The 18,240-nt window shown below is 50.5% G+C and overlaps 4 protein-coding genes across 26 annotated transcripts in view; 2 read left to right on the forward strand and 2 right to left on the reverse strand.

Annotated features, from left to right (window-relative positions):
- The window catches only part of CELF5 (CUGBP Elav-like family member 5), a 24,912-nt gene extending 22,467 nt beyond the window's left edge, over window positions 1–2,445 (forward strand). For 11 of the 15 annotated variants that reach the window (XR_014934995.1, XM_032440977.2, XM_032440976.2 and 8 more), the window contains 6 exons: window positions 65–211; window positions 368–430; window positions 515–598; window positions 968–1,111; window positions 1,208–1,372; window positions 1,540–2,445. Coding sequence is in view for 11 of the 15 variants with exons in the window: in XM_032440977.2 (XP_032296868.2) it covers window positions 65–211; window positions 368–430; window positions 515–598; window positions 968–1,111; window positions 1,208–1,335 (566 nt within the window). In the remaining 4 variants the exon portion in view is untranslated. Of the gene's footprint in view, window positions 1–64; window positions 212–367; window positions 431–514; window positions 599–967; window positions 1,112–1,207; window positions 1,373–1,539 lie in introns of those variants that run through there. The other 4 variants (XR_014934996.1, XR_014934994.1, XR_014934993.1 and 1 more) reach the window with 4 other exon arrangements.
- HSD11B1L (hydroxysteroid 11-beta dehydrogenase 1 like) lies at window positions 2,274–5,167 on the reverse strand. Of its 6 annotated transcripts, XM_015886232.3 has the most exons (8): window positions 5,006–5,072; window positions 4,634–4,754; window positions 4,308–4,438; window positions 3,818–3,929; window positions 3,644–3,735; window positions 3,264–3,357; window positions 2,786–2,951; window positions 2,274–2,696 (listed from the first exon to the last, which is right to left on the reverse strand). In XM_015886232.3, exons 2-8 carry the CDS (start codon window positions 4,716–4,718, stop codon window positions 2,516–2,518), a joined length of 861 nt encoding a protein of 286 aa, XP_015741718.2. In that variant the 5' UTR covers window positions 4,719–4,754; window positions 5,006–5,072; the 3' UTR covers window positions 2,274–2,515. The 6 variants fall into 6 exon arrangements, 5 of the variants coding, with proteins under 5 accessions (XP_015741718.2, XP_085373681.1, XP_085373678.1 ...); XR_014934998.1 differs by lacking the exon at window positions 3,264–3,357; XM_085517555.1 differs by lacking the exon at window positions 4,308–4,438.
- MICOS13 (mitochondrial contact site and cristae organizing system subunit 13) lies at window positions 5,118–6,155 on the forward strand. The gene is made up of 4 exons (XM_015886237.3): window positions 5,118–5,167; window positions 5,252–5,408; window positions 5,751–5,802; window positions 5,956–6,155. Exons 1-4 carry the CDS (start codon window positions 5,139–5,141, stop codon window positions 6,051–6,053), a joined length of 336 nt encoding a protein of 111 aa, XP_015741723.2. The 5' UTR covers window positions 5,118–5,138; the 3' UTR covers window positions 6,054–6,155.
- Window positions 6,156–6,233: 78 nt separating this feature from the next.
- On the reverse strand, window positions 6,234–18,168 carry SAFB (scaffold attachment factor B). 4 transcript variants are annotated; one of them, XM_015886221.3, is made up of 21 exons: window positions 17,754–18,168; window positions 16,599–16,686; window positions 16,218–16,282; window positions 15,928–16,134; window positions 15,461–15,520; window positions 14,806–14,833; window positions 13,408–13,906; window positions 12,922–12,971; window positions 11,563–11,663; window positions 10,898–11,047; window positions 10,730–10,806; window positions 10,387–10,526; window positions 9,818–9,909; window positions 9,333–9,439; window positions 8,693–8,986; window positions 8,301–8,438; window positions 7,796–7,838; window positions 7,249–7,370; window positions 6,963–7,075; window positions 6,836–6,887; window positions 6,234–6,604 (listed from the first exon to the last, which is right to left on the reverse strand). In XM_015886221.3, the coding sequence occupies exons 1-21, from the start codon at window positions 17,928–17,930 to the stop codon at window positions 6,475–6,477; spliced, it is 2,733 nt and encodes a 910-aa protein (XP_015741707.1). In that variant the 5' UTR covers window positions 17,931–18,168; the 3' UTR covers window positions 6,234–6,474. The 4 variants fall into 4 exon arrangements, 3 of the variants coding, with proteins under 3 accessions (XP_015741707.1, XP_032296866.1, XP_085373669.1); XM_032440975.2 differs by lacking the exon at window positions 15,461–15,520; XM_085517543.1 differs by lacking the exon at window positions 13,408–13,906.
- Window positions 18,169–18,240: the final 72 nt, after the last annotated feature.

Consider the following 18,240-nt stretch of genomic DNA (forward strand, 5'->3'; position numbering starts at 1 on the left):
GCTGGTGGAATGGGGCGGGTGGGCTTTGCATGGCTCAGCTCACAGCGTCTCCTTCTCACTGCAGGGCTGCACTCGCCGCCTCTCCTGGGAACGACAGCCATGCCGGGGCTGGTGGCGCCCATTTCCAATGGCTTTACTGGCGTGGTGCCCTTTCCCAACGGCCATCCGTCCTTGGAAACAGTTTACACCAACGGCTTCGTGCCCTATTCAGGTATGGCACGTGGGAGGAAACCATCCCTTCAGTGCTGAACCTGACTATTTATCTCAGTCCCTGCAGCAAAGGCTTCCCCTCCCCTCCTTTGGACTCATGCAGTCCCCATGCACACAGCTCCCTTTGCTTTGCTTCTGATGCTGTTGTTCTTTGCAGCCCAGAGCCCTTCGGTAGCAGAGACCCTGCACCCGGCCTTCACCGGCGTCCAGCAGTACGCAGGTACCGCCTCCCCTTCTCTCCCTTGGGCCTTTCTGTGTTCCACACCCCCGGGTAAATGGTCTGTTGTGTCTCCTTGGCCCACAGCCGTGTATCCAACCACCTCCATCACCCCCATCGCGCAGAGCATCCCGCAGCCACCGCCCGTCCTGCAGCAGCAGCAGCGTGAAGGTGAGGGTGGTGGTTGTGAGGCTTCAGGGTGGGCAGCTCAGCACAGAGCTGGGATGGGCAGCAGTGCAGGAGGTTCCCAGCTGTGGCTCATGGCTGCAATGCAGCTGCTGCATTGGATGTGGGCAGGGGAGGTGAGAGCTGGGCAAAAGGGAATCTGCTCTCCAGTACCTCTGTGTCTCTGCATTGTCTGCAGAGGGTCTTGGGGAGCCCTCAGAACCTTTGGATGAGTGGCTGAGACAAGTAAGGGGAAGTTGAGGCCAAAGTGCAGCGCTGGGGGGCTCCTCCAGTGCCGTGCTTAGTTGAGCCCTTTTCTCTTCCCCTTTGGGGCTGTCTGTGCTTTGTCCCTCCCCACCGCCCTCGTGCCCGCAGGTCCTGAAGGCTGCAACCTCTTCATCTACCATCTCCCTCAGGAGTTTGGAGACAATGAGTTGATGCAGATGTTCCTTCCCTTTGGCAACATCATCTCCTCCAAAGTGTTCATGGATCGCGCCACCAACCAGAGCAAGTGTTTTGGTGAGTGCTGCTGCTGAAGCACAACACGGCCGGGCTGTACGTGCACTGAGCACCCCCCAGTGCTGCTCCTATCGCTGCCCATGTCCTCCCCTTCAGGTTTTGTGAGCTTCGACAACCCATCCAGTGCACAAACTGCCATCCAGGCCATGAACGGCTTCCAGATCGGCATGAAACGTTTGAAGGTCCAACTGAAACGACCCAAGGATGCCAACCATCCCTACTGACAGCAGCCAGCGAGCACGAGTCACCTCTGCAGCACAGGTAAAGGCCGTGGCTGCTCCGTGGGGTGGGCACGGAGCTGGGGATGGGTTGGATGGTCAGGGGGGTGTATGGGGCAGCCAGGGGGTGGCCCGGGGGTTGGGATCTGGGTAACAAAGTGTGTCTGCAGCTAAAGTGGGGACTGTTCTCCCTCCTTCCTCTCTTTGCAGTGACTCACAGGACCAAACTTTCCCATTCAGACCCCGACTCGTTGCTGGAGGGGCTGGAATTGCGGAGTTTAACTCTGCTGCGGTGTCTGCCCAGCGGGCGCTGCAAACAGACCTGAACATTTAGAGGATGCGGATGGACACGGAGCAGGGAGGGCTCAACTCCTGGCTCAGCATCGGCACCACGAGGAGGAGGAGGAGGAGGAGAACTGTGCAGCTCCGCCCCGGGCTCAGCCACCGAGCTCAGCACCAGCTGCTTTTTGCTCGCTGTGTTTCACCCTCCCAAGGGCTCCTGCGGACCGAACTCCTGCACTTTGCTGGGCTGAAAGCACAGGAACTTTTTTCCCTGCAGGCCCCGTGGTGCCGCCTCCCATCGCTCCTCATTGTAACAGGACCCTGGGCAGCAAAGCGAGAGGAGGAGGATGAGGATGATGAGGAGCTGCTGGAGCCGCCCGGGCTGTGCAGGACTCGGCGCTGTGCAGGCGCTGCCGGTTCCCGGCCCAGTGGGATGTTCCCCGTTGGGTTCCGCTGGTGCCGCCATCGCTGCAGTTCTTCCTTCCACCCGGGGCCGGTTCCGCAGCATGAAGCTCTGCCCCGATCCCAGCCGGGGGGGGGGAGGGCGTTGGGGGGAACCGTGTGCGATGTGGGATGGGGGTGGGGGGTCGGGGCTGCAGCCCCCAACCCAGAGCGGGGGGTTGTTGTGTCTGTTAGTCCATGTTTACTGACTGTAAAGACCATTTTGATACTCCATGGCCGCTCTCGGCACCATGTGTTTATTTCCACTACAACCGGATCCAACATGACTGCGACCGGGACGAGGAACGGGAAGGACCGGTGGGTTGGACGGGGCGGTGCGGGCCGCTCTAACAAGCCGCCCCTTGGATTAATAAACGTTTTTCTCCCTCGGTCCCCAGCTGCCCCCGCGTCCGCTGCCTGCGGTTGTTGGACACGCCGCGCTCTGTCCGGTGTTTCCGCCGGTTCAGTGGCTGCTGTAGTTGTAGAAGCTTTGCAGCACACGCGGGTTGGGCAGCAGCACCCACAGACCGTGAACGTGGCGCAGCCACCACGGGTAGAACAGCTCCGGGACGCGGGAACAGCCCCCGCGGATGATGGACAGCGCCGCGTCGGATGCGGGGGATGCGGACAGGAAAACACGGCCACTATGGGACAACGGGCGTCACGGCACCGAACACACATAGACACGTATAGATACACGTATATACACGTATATACACATATATACACGTACCGGGTCTTCTCCAGCGCCGTGTCGGTGTCGATGAGGCCCAGCACACACAGCGTGATGGACACGTTCTTCCTCTGCATCATCAGCTCGTGCCGCAGGGACCCAAAGAATCCGTCCAGAGCGAACTTGGTGGCTGAGTAGGACGTGGTGAATGGGGTGGGGATCTTCCCTGGGAGATACAACGGGCGGTGGGGAATGAACGGCAACGGAGAAACAGACACAGCCCTGACCCACCCCCTGCAGCCAGATGGAGCACTAAGGATGGAGCACTAAGGGTGGAGCACTAAGGATGGAGCACTAAGGATGGAGCACTAAGGGTGGAGCACTAAGGATGGAGCACTAAGGATGGAGCACTAAGGATGGAGCACTAAGGGTGGAGCACTAAGGATGGAGCACTAAGGATGGAGCACTAAGGATGGAGCACTAAGGATGGAGCACTAAGGGTGGAGCACTAAGGACATCGGTGCAGCCACACACTGACCTGAGAGGGAAGAAACCACCACCACTGAGCCCTGGTTCCTCTCCAGGGCCGGCAGAGCGGCTGATGCCAGAGCAACGTAACTAAAGAAATTGACCTGGAGGAGGAGGGGGAGGATGGAGACAGAGAGAAAACGCTGCGAGTTCAGTGAGAGCTGAAAGAAACAGAGCAGAGCTGAAAGGGAGAGTGGGGTGAGAATGGAAACGACAGGAGGAAAGGAAGATAAGTCAGCACAGCACTGAGGTGAGTAGGGGAGGCTCCAAAGTATCAGCCTTGAAACAGACGGTTGCCCTCGGCTGCAGGCAGAGCTCTGAATCTGCCTTCGAGCCCCTCCAGGTTGTCCCAGGAGCAGCAGAATCACGAGAACTGCTGGGAATCCTCACCTGCATGAGCCAGCGGCTGTGCTCCACATCCCCGCCCCACATCTCAAACGGGGAAGTGCCGATGTGGTTCAGCACGAGGTAGTCCAGCCCTCCTGCGGGCACAGACAGCAGTCAGTAAATACAGGGGTAAATACAGCAGATATTTGGGTGTGCTGCCGTTCTTGTCCCGCTTACCCAGTTTTTGGACAGCGAACTCAACCACCCTGTCGGGCTCTGAAGGTGAAGACATGTCAGCTGGGAGGTAGAAGACTTTCTTTGCTCCGAGGGTCAGACATTTCTCCATCACCTGTGAAAACAGCGCTGTGCCAATGGTTCAATGCGAGGTGGGGGGAGGAGCAGCGATAAGGAGCAACATCGGGCTGCGGTGCTGCCCCCTGGTGGGAGAAACACGCGCTGCAACAGCGCTGCTGGGTGACAGCAACGGGGGAACAGCACAGGGTAACACAGCACAGGGTAATACAGCACAGGGTAACACAGCACAGGGTAACACAGCACAGGGGAACCCAGCACAGGGTAATACAGCACAGGGTAACACAGCACAGGGTAACACAGCACAGGGTAATACAGTGTAACCCACATGGGGTCAGTGCAGGGGATGGCAGCACAAAACAGCCACAAAAGCCCGAAGCCCGAGTCCCCGCCGTTCTGTTCCCTCCTCCCTCACCTCTCGCAGCGCCGCCTCCCTCCTGGCGGTCAGCACCATCTGAGCCCCATAGGCCGCGTAGCGATAAGCCAACTGCTCCCCGATCCCGGCGCTGGCTCCGGTCAGCAGGACACGGGCACCGGAAAGGAGCTCTGAGAACGGGACACACGGACACAGATACAGACACAGACACGGACACACGGACACAAGTGTGCGGGGAAACGGGGCACGAAGCGGCGGGTGGAGCCGGATGGAGCCGCTCCTGCAGCCGGGGCCGGTTGTGGCCGCGCTCACAGCGGGGGCTGCGTGTGACTGAGCGGCCGTTACCGAGTGTCGGGCCGTGATACCTGCGTGGAACGGGTCGTCCCTGCAGCGCAAACACAGCAGCGCCAGGAGCCCCGCGGCACAAAACAGCTTCGTGATGGGAACCATCGTGTGCGGGACGGGACGGGGCGGGATGGGAACGAGCTGCGGGAAGGAAACGGGATCAGAGATGGGGAACGGGGGGAGCCCGAGCGGAACGGGGCGGGATGGAGGCGATAGAACGGGCTGCCCCAACCCCACAACGGGAAGGTGTCGGACCGGGTCAGGCCTCATCACCCCGTTATCTCGCTCATCTCCCGTCATGTCGCTGCTCACAGCGCCACGTTCAGCGGGTGCGGCCCCCACTCCCCGCCCTGCGGCCCCCAGCCCTCTCACTCCCCGCCCCGACCCCTCACCCCAAGATGGCGGCGGCCGCAGCTTCCTACGTGCGCTCGTTGCCGTGGTAACGGTTGAGAAGGAAGTGGTTCTCTTCTCTTCCGGTCACGTGAGGGTCCCGGCGGCCCTCGCGGCGCTGCCCTTGGTGCCGTCATGGCCGCCCGCATCGCGCCGCTCATCCGGTCAGTGACCGCGGTCGGGCCCGGGATGGGAGGGACGTAACGGCGGGACCGAACCGAACCGAGTCACTGCTTTGGTCCCTGCAGGTTCGCCATCAAGGGAGGCCTGGCCGGAGCCGCCGTGTACGTGTCGTACGATCAGGGGCTGCTGGGCAGCGGGACCGAGGGGGCAGAGGCCTTAAAACGGGCCCGGGAAGCGCTACCGGCTGCGGTGAGAGAATGGAGCGGACACGTGGGATGGGAGGTGAGAGGGAGATAAGGGAGATAAGGGGGAGATAAGGGAGAGATAAGGAGCAGCATCGGGATGATGGTCCGGGTCTGTTTGGACCCACAGTGCCAGGGAGACCCTGAAGGAACCAGCAGCTTTTCCATATCGGATCCTATTATAAGCTGTCACGTATTTCCCTTCTGATTTTACTGCAGCTCAGGGCCCAGAGCTCACTGATGCCCATTGACTCTCATTGATTCTCATTGACTCTCATTGACTCTCATTGATTCTCATTGATGCAGCACCAAACCCCTTTGTGCTCCGTGGTCCCTCTGCCCCCATTGCTGCCCTTCTTTTTCTTTCTCTTTCTCTCTGCAGCTCCCACCCGTTCCAAGCCTGGATTTCTCCCCCTCGGATTCCTGGAATAAAGGTAAAATCCCATTTCATTATTTGTGGGAAGGGGCCAGTGCTGCAGCTTGTCATAGAACCACAGACTGGCCGGGGTTGGGGTTGGTGCCACAAATCAACCTGCCATGTGCCTCCATTGCTGTTTCCCTGTGCTGACTCCCCCTTTCCCTCCCAGGGGTGCACACGCTGATGTCCGCCCTGTCGGTGGCTCCCAGCAGAGCGTGTGAATACACAGCTCAGGGCTGGAGCTACCTCAAGGATCTCGTCAAGTGAGCTGAGCACACCCTCTGTCCCGCTCTCACTCTGTCCGTCCCGTGCTGCTCCCACAGCTCAGCCACAAGGGCTGCAATAAAAGACTTTGAAGTTCTGGTTTCATTGGGGTTGGTTTTGACAAATAGCCCCCATTGCTCCATGCCTTCATAGCAGTAGGTGCCTCACAGACGACTGCAGCCGTGAACTGTAAACTGGTTTTTTTTTTATTTATGGAAAATGGAATGCTTCATTAACAAACAGTTTTAAATGAGGATATGAACAACACGTTACAAAACAAATGAGTTCACATTGGATTGAGTGACGTCGTATGGCAGCAGCTTAAAAAAGAAATTCCACTTACAGTGACCCACGAGCTCCAAGGGCCGGACACCCCGGGGACAAACCAACTGCAGTTGCCACGTAGCGTTAGAAATTAAAACATTCAGTAGCGACGGTTGAAGCGAGGGTCGTTGGGTCGGCTCGCTCGCTCCTGGCCGGCAAATCCCTCCCCTTGCATCCCCCCTCCGTGCATCAGCTGACTTTGGTTCCCTCCTTGCATGAACCCTCCTCGCCTGCAAAGTGGGGCAGATGGTTTGGGGTTGGTTTTCTCACAGCTCGAGTAGCCAGGTTGAAATAAACTATGTGCTACATTATGAAGCACAGGAATATTCTGTCATCCCTTGACATTTCAGTAACAAATTGTGTAACTGATAATCCCCTAAAATTCTCACTTAAATGCAAGGGACTCACCCTGAAAGGAAATGGAAAGCAAAGAAATGCTCTGCTCTTTTTAAGCTTCTTACCCTGACATGCCTCCACGGTGCATCACGTGGCCAGGTCTCCCTCTACCTCCACCTATAAAAGAGTGAGAGTGATTCCTCTGTGCCCACGGGAGCCGTTTTGCTTTGTGTCCATGCAGGGCAGCTTTACCTTGCCATCTCTCGTGATCCCGTCCCATCATCCCTCCATCCACGCTGCTCTGCCATGAACGCTCTTGGTGCCCTTCAAATTTCCTCCCATGGTCCCCCCAGTCGCGGCCATCCCTGTAGGAAGAGCCTGAGTTACATCTTTGACACCTGGCACTGCTGCAGTGCAGGACTGAGCTGGAAGAGCCACTGGTGTGCAGGGCAGGGAATGGGCTGAGGAGGGAGGTGTGTGAAAAAGAATCACGTCAAAAAGTGCATTTCCAATATTCACAATCTGCACAAGAACTGACCGTGATGGGGGGGGGATCCCTCTGCTCTCACTCATCCTCCTGTCGGAGCCGTAGCTGCCCCAGCTCTCCCGGGAGTCCCGTGAGTGGCGCTCGGGGCCTCCATGGCGCTCATCTGGGTAATGCTGCAAGGCAAAGACACGTGTGTGAGCGCACAGAACCAGCTCCATCTTTATTTCTTCCTGTTGATCTCTGTGATATTCCTCCCTGCCCAGTTTCTCTCGCAATCCCACAGCTCAGCCATCAGTAAAAGCCACCTCTCACTGCCAGCCCCTCAGGCCACAAGAGCACACCAACACCGACTGAGTTTTGCCACCTTACAGAGTTAATATTATGGTACTTGTGTCTTCTCTGAACAACCCCTCTTACCCCCCATTTCTCTGACACGCTTGTTTTGCTTGCTGTGTACCACAGTAAATGTACCTGACTTTTATAGCAAGGCAATCTTGTCACTGATAGATACTCCTAGCACTATAATTTTAATCTGAAACTACAGCAAACCAGGCTGTCAGAGCTAAGACAGTTCTACAGCTTTATAAAATCAACTCACTTGTCCATCGCGATCTCCCATCATCGTCCTTGATCCATCCCTCCTACAGACAATTAAAACCAGTGGTTGGAAAACACGCTGCAGTTATTACAGTATCTATATAACAGACAGAAAATCCTCTTTCCATGTACTGCCAGCATTGCCTACAAGAGCCACGTGGGGCAGGAACACAAGGAAGCCACAACACTTGAGATTGCTGGGAAACCCAGCTAGCCCAGAAGTACAATGTCCTCCACTAAGGAGCTACAATATGATTTCAAAAGCCCTTTTTTTTTCCTCAGAAGCTCACAAATCTGCAAAGCAGCAACTGAACAGGTGCTAAACAAACACTTAACTGGTGGCACAGAAACACTTCTCTTCAATTTCACAAGAGAAACTCACAGCTACTAAATCATGCTTAAAAAAGGAAGTGCAGAAGTAACACCCAGTAAAGAGAAGGCAGCAAGATGTGATGCTTCAGGCATCTCCACCCTCTGATTTTAGCCAGTGCAGTAGAGGCACTAACCTGTCCAACGAGTGGTCTTGGTACCGGCCGCGATCCCTGTGGTCGAAGTCGTGGAAGCGATCCTGGCGGCCAAAGTCAGAATGGTACCGATCGTTCATCGCCATCCGCTTCGCTTCGGGCCAGTACGGGTCATCCCTCCTGACAGGAAGAAAATGTTGTAATCCAGTTTGTGACTTTTGGTATTTGTTCCCAGTTTAAACTGCACACCAAAAACACATGTAAAAAAGCTCAGAAGCAGAGATAGAACTCAGCACAACTGAGGCTTTACACACAGACACCTCATGGTACGCAGTGAGTGCAGCTCTGGGCAGGCAGACAGCTCTCTGTAGTGCAGGCTGCAGCCACAGCCCGGCAGCCAAGCCCCCTCCTCCCGTCCCTCACATTGCCTTTACCTGCCATCAATGTCATACGGCCTTCTCATGGCAGAGCGGCGTTCCTGTTCATAGCGCAGCTGCTCGTGCTGCCGTCGCAGCTCTTCCCTTTCTCGCTGGATGCGATCTTGTTCCCTCCTCCTTTCATGCTCTATGTGCATCCGCTCCCTCTCCAGTCTCTCTCTCTCCATCCGCTCTCGCTCGAGCCGTTGCCTTTCAATCTCCAGTCTCTCACGAGCAATCTCAAGCCTCTCCCTTTCCTCACGTTCCCGGATGGTCTGCAGGTGCTGCTGCCTCTCCCGACGCTCACGGGTGCTGTTACAGCAGCATGAAAGTTTACAGGTTTGATATTTCAACAAAGTTAAAAAGGGGGGGAAAAAATAATTAATTAAAAGAATAAAACCACCATTACTGCAAATCTGTTGAGCTCCTCTGAATTGTATTGCAGTATTTACACTGATCTCATTGCTCCCATTGAACCCACCCATGGGGGCAAATAACACGGACAGGAGAAGCTGAACCCAAATGCCTCAAAGCCCATTGCTTCTACTCAATCAAAGTATCAAATCAAAGAAATATTTACACTCCCTTGGCCATTTTAATTGAAAGAAAACTAAAAGAAAAGGAAAAAGCTTCCAGCCAAGCTAACTGCTGCTCTTACCGGCGCTGCTCAGCCTCCCTCATCTTCCTCTGAGCTTTGATTTTGTCGAAGGGCACGATGCCTTGCCTCTCCCTGCTCTCCGATTTGCGATCCTGGCTCTTAACACTCTGCATTTAATACAGGAGGACAGAAACTCAGCAGAGAGCATTTACCAAAGGACGGCAGCTACACACAGTGCTCGGCTCCGTTTCCATTCACACACATCACAAAGCTCTGCCCCCACATTCTCCTATTTCTTATTTAAACATTGCAGACCCACCACATCATAACAGAAGACCTTCCCTTCCCACATTTAGTCTGGCAAGATTTCATTGCTGAATATGTTATCAGCCATATGAGAAATATTTGACTAATTAAAGCTAAATCCGCACTATGGAAATTCTAATTAGACTAATCAGTAGGACAAGCATAGGGCACATGCAGCTTAGTGGGATTCCTGATCTGTTTCTAAGGAACCATGCTTCCCATGCAGAAGCTCTACTCACTCTGTCTTTTGATGTAGTTGATGTTTTTACACTGATAACAGGTTCTCCTTTGGATTTATCCATTACCACCGTTCTCTCTGTTCCTTTACTCCCTATACATATCAAAGATCGAGCAGAAAGAGGTGTAAGAAATAACAGTGCTGCATAACACGTGCAACTCATTACTATGCACAAAGGTACCTCCTCTACAAAGCAAAACAGATCTTTAAACCTGACTTCCAGCTGAGAAACCTGCAGTCAAGCCAGTCTTGGATAGTGACAGGACAAGGGGGAACGGCTTTAAACTGAGACAGGGGAGGTTTAGCTTGGATCTTAGGAGGAATTTTTTCACCCAGTGGTTGGTGATGCCCTGGAACACGTTGCCCAAGGAGGCTGTGGATGCCCCATCCCTGCAGGCATTCAAGGCCAGGCTGGATGTGGCTCTGGGCAGCCTGGGCTGCTGGCTGGTGACCCTGCACACAGCAGGGAGTCGGAATGGCTGAGCACCATGGGCCTTTGCAACCCAGGCCACTCTATAATTCTATGATTCAGTGAGGAACTGACTATGAAATAAAGAACAGCCACGTTACCTGACTTTGAAGATTTAGGCTGATCCGATGAAGAAGATTTCTGTTCATCCTTCTCTTTCCTTTCTTTTTCATCCTTGTCTTCAGCCTTTTTGGAGTCGTCTTTTTGGTCACATTTCTCATCTCTTTTACTACTGCTAGGCCTGCAGGCAGATGTTGATATAGATTAGACTGATATTCAACAAGAGACAAATTAACAAAACCAAATATTGATTCGCTGAGATGCAGTAGTTACAAACACAGACACATCATTTTCTGGATGTTTGTCATGAAAGTGCTATTTAACTGCTTTTCCTGACAGATCAACATAGAGAACTGCAGCACCTCTGGACAGGGAACGTTTTACCTCTCACTGGCTGTTTCTTTCTTCGACTCATTCTCCTTTTTTTCAGTTGGTTTCTTCCCAGCAGGTTCATTTTTTGCCTGAAATGTATTTTGCACATCAGCTGAGATCGTGGTTTCAATTACGTGCACAACTCGATGGCAATGAGAAATCTTTGAGATCAATACTCACTTTTTCCACAGAAATGATCTTCCCGTGTAACTCTGTTTTGTGGAGGTGAGTAATGCACTTTGTGGCTTCCTCGGCTGTGGACATGGTGACAAAGCCGTAACAGCGCGCGCCGGGGCTGCGGGCATTGGTGACCACTTTTGCACCAACCACCTTTCCCAAAGAAACAACGTGTTACAGTCACAGCAACAAAGGCCCAACATTAACAGCAAAAAGAGAGAAAACAGTGTTTGCTCAGTTAGATATTCGGTAATGCATTACTAGCAGAGGTTTCTCTAACTACAACCTGCTGAGAAAGGTATCTTTAAATGAGCTTCAGAGGTCTGAGTGAAATCCTTAGGAATCTGCTCCATGTAAGAAAGGCTCTCAGCTCTGACAGCAGTTTTCTGCTGAACTAATTCTTCCCACTTTCCAGCTGAGAGGGAACAGTGAGGTTCAATTGAGTAAAGACACCACCAGAGGACACAGAGAAATATGTAAGCAGTCGCTGTCTGTTTACATAAGGACTGGAAAAGGAATTTTGTTTTTGTTTAAGAGATAAAATAAAACTGCAGCCATTCGGCATGAACTCGTGCAGGTTCTTCTTCCCTCTGTAACCCCACATTCTCAGCAACAGAAGCACACCAAGTTTATATTGAGGGGGAAATAAATAAATAATCCAACCTTACCTTCCCATATTTGCTAAACAGATTCTTTAAGTCTGTAGCTCTGGTGGTGGAAGCGAGTCCACTCACCCAAAAGTTTCTCCCAGAACCGCCAGCTGTGCGACCTAATTAGGAACACAAAGAAAACCAGAGCCCAAATCCCGGTTAGTTCAACCACTCCCTTATTTAAAAAAGAGCAGTTACACAAATCCGATTTTTCCAATCATAAAGGAAAGCACAAATGTCACCTCCCAACAACTCGTACTCCTCAAGGCAATGAGGAGTCCAAACTCTTTTAAGATGGAACGACAAGTTCTGTTATGTGCAACAGAGGGATGTTACGTCATCCCTCAAGGAAGAAACTCCAGAGATAAAGTAACTGGCCCTTCAGAATGTGTCTGCATCCATCCCAGCAAGTTGGAACTTACAGGAAAAGACTGAAGACCTACGAGGGCTGTGGGAACCAAGTCAGCACCCACGGGTACTTATGTCTTGCCCTTACCTCCTTGATTCCCAAGGAATTACAACTGGATGCACATTAACTGCACCTCTCAAGGAAAAACATTTGCCATAAAAGCAAGAAAATGTTCTCCTTAGAGTACGCCTGCATGCAGGTCATGTTTAGGGTATGAATAGATCGGCTGTGACCTCAGTGACTGCAGACAGAAAAGGGTCAGCTTTCTTCAGCTATGCAAGAACAGAACACCCTCCCAGTACGCTGCAGTCTGAGGGTAAATAGCAGAACCTGTTAAATGGTCCTTTGAATGTTCTGAAGTAAACCATGCAAATCCTTCCCTTCCAATCAGCAGACAGACAGATCTCCTGAAGAAACACGATAAGAAGGAGCAGACGAGGCCCCACCTGGCACTGCTCATCTAGAAATGTCCATCCTGCTTATCATGTGTATTGGCACTGTAAATAGGATCTGAGTAGATGGAAATTTAAGAACCATCAATCCAATTGGAAGGCAACATTAAACTCTGAGTATTCACATACCTAAACATCACAAATACAAGACTGTACATTATTTTCACATAAAAGGAGATGGTGTAAAGAACCACAAGTAAACCAAACACAAAAGGCTTTGGACTCACTAACAGCTGTCGGTATCCTCAGTGCCATGAAGGACATATTTGCCACAGATTAACATCTACCTTTGGAGATCACGACACAAACAAGAGGGCGCAATGCAGAGCCTTGTAACAAGTATCAAAGAGAAGAACTTTTTGGTATAACTACATCTTTAAAAATCCAGGACAATAATTAAATAATGGTATCTAAGAGTTGCAGAGATTTCAAGGATTTCACAACAAAAGGCCCCATCCAACACAAAAGCAGTTTCACTGACAGAAATGTCAAGTTTGGGTTCTGATAGATACATACCTTTCTCGTCTTTTGAGACTAGCTTTGTATCTCTGTCCTCCTCCACAGGGCTAAAGACAAAACAACACGTTACTCAAGTCAGAGAGAATAGTGACTACTCATTAATCATTAAAAGAGCTAAAATTAAATACCTACCAGCAAATACGTTGCAAACAAAAATACACCTTTATGTACTCGATTTAAGTAATCTGACATGAAATAAGGGGAGTCAGATTCTTAAACAGAATTATACTAGGAAGAAGTTTACAAATCAGAGTAATTTAAGAAAACAACCTTTGAAGGTTGAGGAAGGAAAGAAATCAAACCCTCTGCGTTTAAAAACAAAAACAACAACAATTGTGCACAAGGAGAAATCAAACCCATTCTTTAGCAATAGGCTACAATTTCAGCAGGCGCGGTGGCCAATTGGAGGAAACGGCTTATTGGCATCGCTTAACGACCCGTGACAAAAGATAGCATCTGGTCTAGAACGGAGAAAAAACAAACCTCTTTTTCTGATCACCGCCCTCACTGGCTGAGGACTCTTTAGTAGCGGGGGATTCCTCTGAATTAGCTTTGTCTTCTGCTTTCTTGGCATCTTCTTTGCTAGCTTTGCCTTCCGCACCTGCGCCTCTCTCCGCTGTTTCCCCACTAGAGGCTTCCAGGCCTTGGCAGCGCTTGCTACTCTCATCGCTTACGCTCTCTACTCCTACAGAGGCAGAGTCCAGCTTCTCTTCCTCTATTGTCTGTTCACTTGTCTCCCCTTTTGCTACAACTAAACGCTTTGCCTCCTTCCTTGCCATAGCTTGTGCCGACTTGCTGTCCAAATCTAAAGCATCTTCCTCCGACTGAGCGGCAGCAAGAGCGTCCTCTTCCTCTGCTAGCCTCTTGCCTGGCACCACGTTACTTGCTTCCTGTGCATCTGGCTGCTCCGCTTCACACGCTTCTTCGTTAAGGAGCTCAGATTTACAAGTTTCCCCCAAAATGTCGAGTATTTTCTCATTTTCTACGGATTTAACAGGAATAGAATGGCACAAGGTTTAATCACCAGGGAAATACAGCAATCACAAACGTGGAACTGGCATGGCTGCCACACTAACACCAAGAGAACGGCTAAGCTACACAGAGATTGGAAAACCCTAGTGTACACAGTGTTACAAGTCCTACGCTCACTGCACTCTGACACGCTACTGCATCAGCCCTCACACGTTAACAGGGAAGAAAAAAGCCCCCACAGATTTAACAAAAACCTTCTGGCTCATCCTTGATATTCTTCATGAAATCGTTCAGCTGTTTCTTCTCTAGTTAGCTTCCACAGTCCGAGCCGCTTAACTGAACATAGCAAAGCACTGAGGGTTCAATTTTTAAATCTCTGTGACATTCTTTTAGCAGACAGTCCAACATGAAACCTGGGCTTCTTCTGATGGTGCATGAGTGTGTTTGCAGTCCACAAAGTGAAAAGTATCTGTATGAAATTTCCATGAAGAAACTCTCTTCTTTCTTCTGTATCCAGTAACTAAGCTTTACATTTTAATGCCCTACAATATCTTTTTACTGCTGTCACTGCTTTCTACTTAGTTAGAGTTAAGGTGTGTGCGATATCACAAGATCTGTTTAGAGGCAGATTGTTTAGCTCTTAAACTGTGATTAACTTCTCTACATCCATCTATGTAGCTTAACAGGTTTTTAAACCATTTCATATCACTGAAAATATTTCAGAGATGACAAGCATCACTTCACAGATCTGGGGATATGATTGGGTTTCCAATCTCTATGACCCTGCATGATCTGGGTTGTCCATCATAAGAATAACGCAAATTCTATGTTTGTTTGTTTGTTTTAAATAGTTAATGGTTTAAAAAGTATTAGTTGAAAAGACAGGAATATGCTTTTCTTTAACAGTACCTGGCTCCAAGTGCAGTTTCTCCATTTTCTGTTCAGGAAACAAACACAGAACAAGGATTTTATGCAATGTAATTCATTAGAGCATCATTGCAACCCTCCCACCACCCCGTCCATGAGATTTAATGGCATTCCAATCCACCTGCTGCTTTTAGCACTGCTTTTCAACATCCACTGGAAATATTAATAATAATTTTAATAATCAAAGCTCAAATTTCAGCCACTGTTCTCCTCGTAACTGGGAATACTGGAGAAAAGGGGACAAAAAAGGTGCCTCTGTGTACTACACAGTGAAAATGAAACCGGGCTACTGCTGGATATCATCAGCAGGGGAAAGAAAAAATAAATCAGCTGGGAAACTTTTCAAGTAAATCTCATTTTTCCTAATTAAGAAAAGCCATTCCAATGCTTTTGCTCTGCATTTCTGAAGGCCCGTTTCCTTTGCAGAATAAACGTAGAGGAAGTCTCCTGAAATTGGTGAGGTGGGGAGGGAAGAAAGAAAACCAAGGAAGCAACTTGGGATGTCCTCACTTGACAGCCTGGGTTGTGTGTGAGATCACTCAGAGCGTGGGCTCTGTTACAGCTCACACTATGGCCGTGTGGTATCAGCACAGAGTGAATAGTATTAAAAAATCAGGAAGTTCCGTTTTCAATTTACCTTCATTTCAATTAAATCAGAAGAGGAATCTACATTGTTTCCATTTTCATCATAATCTTCCTAAAAGAGTAAAAAAGGAATTAGAGTATTCCTTACATAGCAGGGCTGGCTTACTGAGAAATACTACCACATCCAGCTTGGCTGAGCAACAACATGAGAAGCATTTTCCAATATTTAGAAGATCCTGATTGCTATTCTGAACACAACCCAAGAGGAGCAAGAGGTAAATACCCTTGAGCATTAAATATTAGCAGGAGAGCACTTTCCAATAACGTTTCCGTTTAATTTTGTTGCAATACCGAAATTATAGTCTACTTTACTCTGATTTAAGAGTTGTTTCTCCATTGTCTCACCTTTTTTTTTCCATTTTTATTTCTTTACCTTCTGACTTAAAGGCGTTAGAAGCGAAGTTGATTTAAGTCTCCACTTCTCCAACAATAAAACTGTCTGATAACAAAGACACTTACCTCATTTTCTGTCAGCTGATCTGGGAGTTCTTTCATTTCTGCATCAACATTGTCTTTGTTATCAGACAGTGAATCCAGAATGTTATCAGGACTATAGTCTTCTCCGCAGTCTACAGCACTGCTGTTGTCTATTTCAGCTTCATCTAACACGCTAATATCCATCATGTCGATGTCTTGTAAGGTATCCAGGCTTGCTTCAATATCCTCCTAAATAAAGGAAAAGGACAGATATGTATTTACTATGGTTTTAATGATACATGTACTGAGCAACCAATCATGCTTTCACCTACCTGCCCATCTCTGGAGTTTTCTTCTAGCCCATTGTCTTCCACCCCTTCCTCTTCTGATTTTCTTCCTAAAAATAATATAACTGAAATGAGAAACAGCTCTGTATTTCATAACATGGCTACTCTTTGCCAAATTATCCATTCAATGCTGTTTCAATTCAGAATCATTAAGATCTTGATTCAGAAGCCCTATCTGGATTGAGCTGAGGATGAGAATACAACACAGTCAACACAAATACCTGGCATGAGCAAGAAGAAGGTTCCAAGACATGCAAACAGAAGTACACCTGGGTGTCATATTGTTGTTGTTGCTAATGAAATAGTTTTATCATTTTCCACAAAAGAAAAGCACCAAAATGAAGCAGCTGCATTCGCACCCTGTACCTTTGCTCATTCTTTTTGACAACCTCTTGTTGGTCAGTTCTGAAGCCACGGGAATTTCATCTGGATCTCCTCCTTCGTCCTCGATAGCCTGAAGGAGACAGCAATACAGCTCAGTCGTACTGCTACCAACGTGTGCTTTGGCAGATGGGGCTCTCAGGTCAAACAGCCCCATCAAAACAAGCAGTGTGCTTATAAAACAGCTCCACAGACGCACTGAGATGTAACCCAGGGTTGAAGCTCCATATATTTGTATGCTATGCTGCACAGCACAGATAGGGATTGGATTTGGGGTGGTGCCATGTGGACCCCGGGGTTGGACTCAATGATCCTCGTCCTGTGATGATAGAGCTGTCTGAGATGGAATGTAATGCAGCTAACACACCTCCCCTGTAATACACCTCCAATGTAAAGCACGGGGTCGTGCAGGGATACAAATAGCCGAGAATGACCCCTCCAGGGCCTCAGAATCACACAGAATCACAGAATGACCCAGGTTGGAAGGGACCTCAAGGATCATGTCATTCCAACCCCCCTGCCTACCAGGGCCTGCAAACATACACGTTTACTAGATCAGGTTGCCCAGGAGACCCTATAGATCCCCAGAGACCCCATGGATCCCCATAGAGACCCCATAGAGACTCCATAGACTGCATAGATCCCCATAAAGACCCATAGAGACTCCATAGACTGCATAGATCCCCATAGATCATGTTGCCCATGGCCCTGTCCAACCTGGCCTTGAACACCTCCAAGGACGGGGCACCCACCTCCCTGGGCAGCCTGTTCCAGGGTCTAACCACTCTCCTAGTGAAGAACTTCCCCCTAACATCCAACCTAAATCTTCCCTCTTTTAACTTAAAACCATTTCCCCGTGTCTTGCTATTGTCAGCCCTTTCCAAGAGTTTACTCCCCTCCTGGGTGTAGGTTCCAGACAGGTATTGAAAGGGATGTTTGTGAGAGCCCACAAATGACTCCAGCCCCTCAGCTGGCCCAACCTGCAGCCAGACTGCGAGAAAACAGAGATGTGAGAAGCGAATGAAGGGAAGCGGGGCAATGAAAGGGAATGGAGGTGGACAGGAACCGCGCATGCGCCAACGGCCCCGAGCAGCGGGACAAAGGCCCCGGATGATGATCCCCCCCCCCTTGGTTCCTCACCTTCCTGAGCCGCTCCATCAGGACGCTCTTGTTGCCGCCCGTGTCCATGTTGCGGCGCTTCAGCTCCGCCCGCAGGTCGATGACCCTCAGCTCGCTCAGCCGCCTCGTTTCGGGCTCGGAGCCCAACCCGGGGGATGGCAGCTCCCCCAGCGCGGCCTGCGACTGACCGTCCGCCATCGAGGCCGCGTCCAGCTCCCGCTCCGATCCCACGGCTCACCTGGTGAGCTCGGCACAAAATGGTGCGGGAGGCGAGTGGAGGAGGGAGAAAAAAAAAGGAAAAAAAAAAAAAAAAGGCTAAAATAATTAAAAAATCAAGGCCGATCCGCGCAAACTCGGCCGGAACGGGACGAATGGCGGCGGGCGGGAAGGCGGAGCCTGAGGAGACGGAGCAACACGGAGCGCCTCAGGGCGGCGCGGAGCTTCTGCGCATGCGCGAACTCTGTCATGGCGCCGAATGCGCTACTGCGCGTGCGTGGTGAGGCGTACA

Source organism: Coturnix japonica, chromosome 16, assembly GCF_054131305.1.
Source record: "Coturnix japonica strain WE chromosome 16, WE-NBRP24, whole genome shotgun sequence".
Lineage (NCBI taxonomy): Eukaryota > Metazoa > Chordata > Aves > Galliformes > Phasianidae > Coturnix > Coturnix japonica.